The 1,778-nt window shown below is 50.0% G+C and overlaps 1 protein-coding gene across 2 annotated transcripts in view; it reads left to right on the top strand.

Annotated features, from left to right (window-relative positions):
* Positions 1 to 1,778, top strand: part of WRN (Werner syndrome RecQ like helicase) — a 161,866-nt gene that overhangs the window by 77,669 nt on the left and 82,419 nt on the right. For both annotated transcript variants that reach the window (XM_025215937.1, XM_025215938.1), the window contains 2 exons: positions 169 to 236; positions 454 to 562. In XM_025215937.1, the coding sequence (XP_025071722.1) occupies positions 169 to 236; positions 454 to 562 (177 nt within the window). The remainder of the gene's footprint in view (positions 1 to 168; positions 237 to 453; positions 563 to 1,778) is intronic.

Here is a 1,778-nt window from a genome sequence, read left to right on the forward strand (position 1 = left end):
GGGGGTCAGGCTAGATGATCTGTTCAGGTCCCTCCTGACCCTAGCTACTATGAAACTATTTTTTTAGTGTTTTTATTGAACTGCCTCTATTTTACTTAAGTTCTAATGTTATATGCATGCCTGATACAATACGTTGTAGGCAAATAAAAATATATTTTTGATTTCAAGGGTCCAGTGGAAAGTAATCTATTCTGTTTTAGAAGGTAGAAGAGATAATCTTGTTGTCATGGCAACTGGTAAGTTACGTTTAGTATGTGCCTTTATAGTAAGGGAACAAATGTAAGCTGTTTTTAGGACTGTTTTGTAGTAAATTTCATCTAGATAAATGCGTACAAGATCATTTTTAATGTTAGAAGTACAATAAAGGGGAGAGTAAGTTAAGAAGCAGGGCTTTGAGGAGGAATTAGAATTCTAGTCTTTTTAATACACCCTTATTTATATGTTATCTATAAGGATATGGGAAGAGCCTGTGTTTCCAGTTTCCACCTGTTTACATGAGACGTACAGGAATAGTCATCTCTCCTCTCATTTCTTTGATGGAGGACCAAGTACTGCAACTTGAGTAAGTAATGTAACAGTAGCTCATTGCTTCTGCATCTCCAGTGGTAATCTACAGATGCTGCATTTATGTCTTTAAATGTTAAAGGGTTCAGCTTTATATGACAAGTACTTTAAATGCGCAGTAAAATGCCTTATTTTTCAAGGAACTATAAATAGGCTGATGCTGTTACTGATAATGAAGTGCTCGGCTAAATCGCTGCAGGTAAAACTTGCAAATGACCAAAAGATTGGAGAAGTAGTAAGCAATAACAGACCATTTTATGCAGAGCTGTCTGTACTGGTTGGTTAGATGTGCTCATTGATTTAAAAGTCAGAAATTTTGATTATCTTGTGTAACATGCTATATAACAGGGGTGGGGAAAATACGGCCCGCAAGGACATTCTATCTGGCCCGCAGGGCCCCTGAAAAATTTAGAATATTAATATTTATCTGCCCTTGGTTCATGTAAAAAATGACAGGAACCAGGGGCAGTAGGACCCAGGGGAAGCCCGGTGGACTTCCACAACAGCAGGGCCTACCCGGCCATGCCCCCCCAGCCGGAAGCCCCAGCAGGGGCTTCTGGCCTGGGACCACGTGGCTGCCCCGCGCCGGAACTGCAGGTAAGGGGGAAGGCAGGGGAGGACCCTGGGCAGGGAAGGAGCCTGGGGAAAAGCTAACCATGGGGTGGAAAAGTGGCCCACGCTGCAGCCACTCACAACCCACGTGGGGCTGCCTGTGCCTGCTCCACACAGCCTTGCGTGGGCTGGGAGCGGCTGAAGCAGGGAGCACTGGCCACAGGGCGGGCGAGGAGCCACTTTTCCCCACCCCACGCTCAGCTTTTCCCCAGGCTCCTTCCCGGCATAGAAGAAAGCGGCCCCTCGCCCGCCCCGTGCCTGGCGCCGCACTGCAACCGCTCGCAGCCTACATGGGGCTGCCGGTGCCTGCTCCAGACAGCCCTGCACAGGCTCTTAGAGGCTGCAGCAGGGGGTGTCAGCCACAGGGCGGGCAAGGGGCCTCTTTTCCCCACGCCACACTCAGTACCACCTTGTAACCCAGCCCCACCACCAGCCTGGGCCCCGCTCCGGCTCCGGCCTTGCCCGTTGGGTTTGCACGTGGCAACAGCAGCTGTGGTCCCCCCTGCTTGCTGCGCCGGGCAGTGTTTGCCACTGCCGCCTATGGGCTGTCCAGCGCGCAAGCTCTGAGCGAGCAGCAGCAGCCAACACTGCCTGGTGCGGCA

The sequence above is a fragment of the Alligator sinensis genome, unplaced genomic scaffold, assembly GCF_000455745.1.
Source record: "Alligator sinensis unplaced genomic scaffold, ASM45574v1 scaffold1546_1, whole genome shotgun sequence".
Lineage (NCBI taxonomy): Eukaryota > Metazoa > Chordata > Crocodylia > Alligatoridae > Alligator > Alligator sinensis.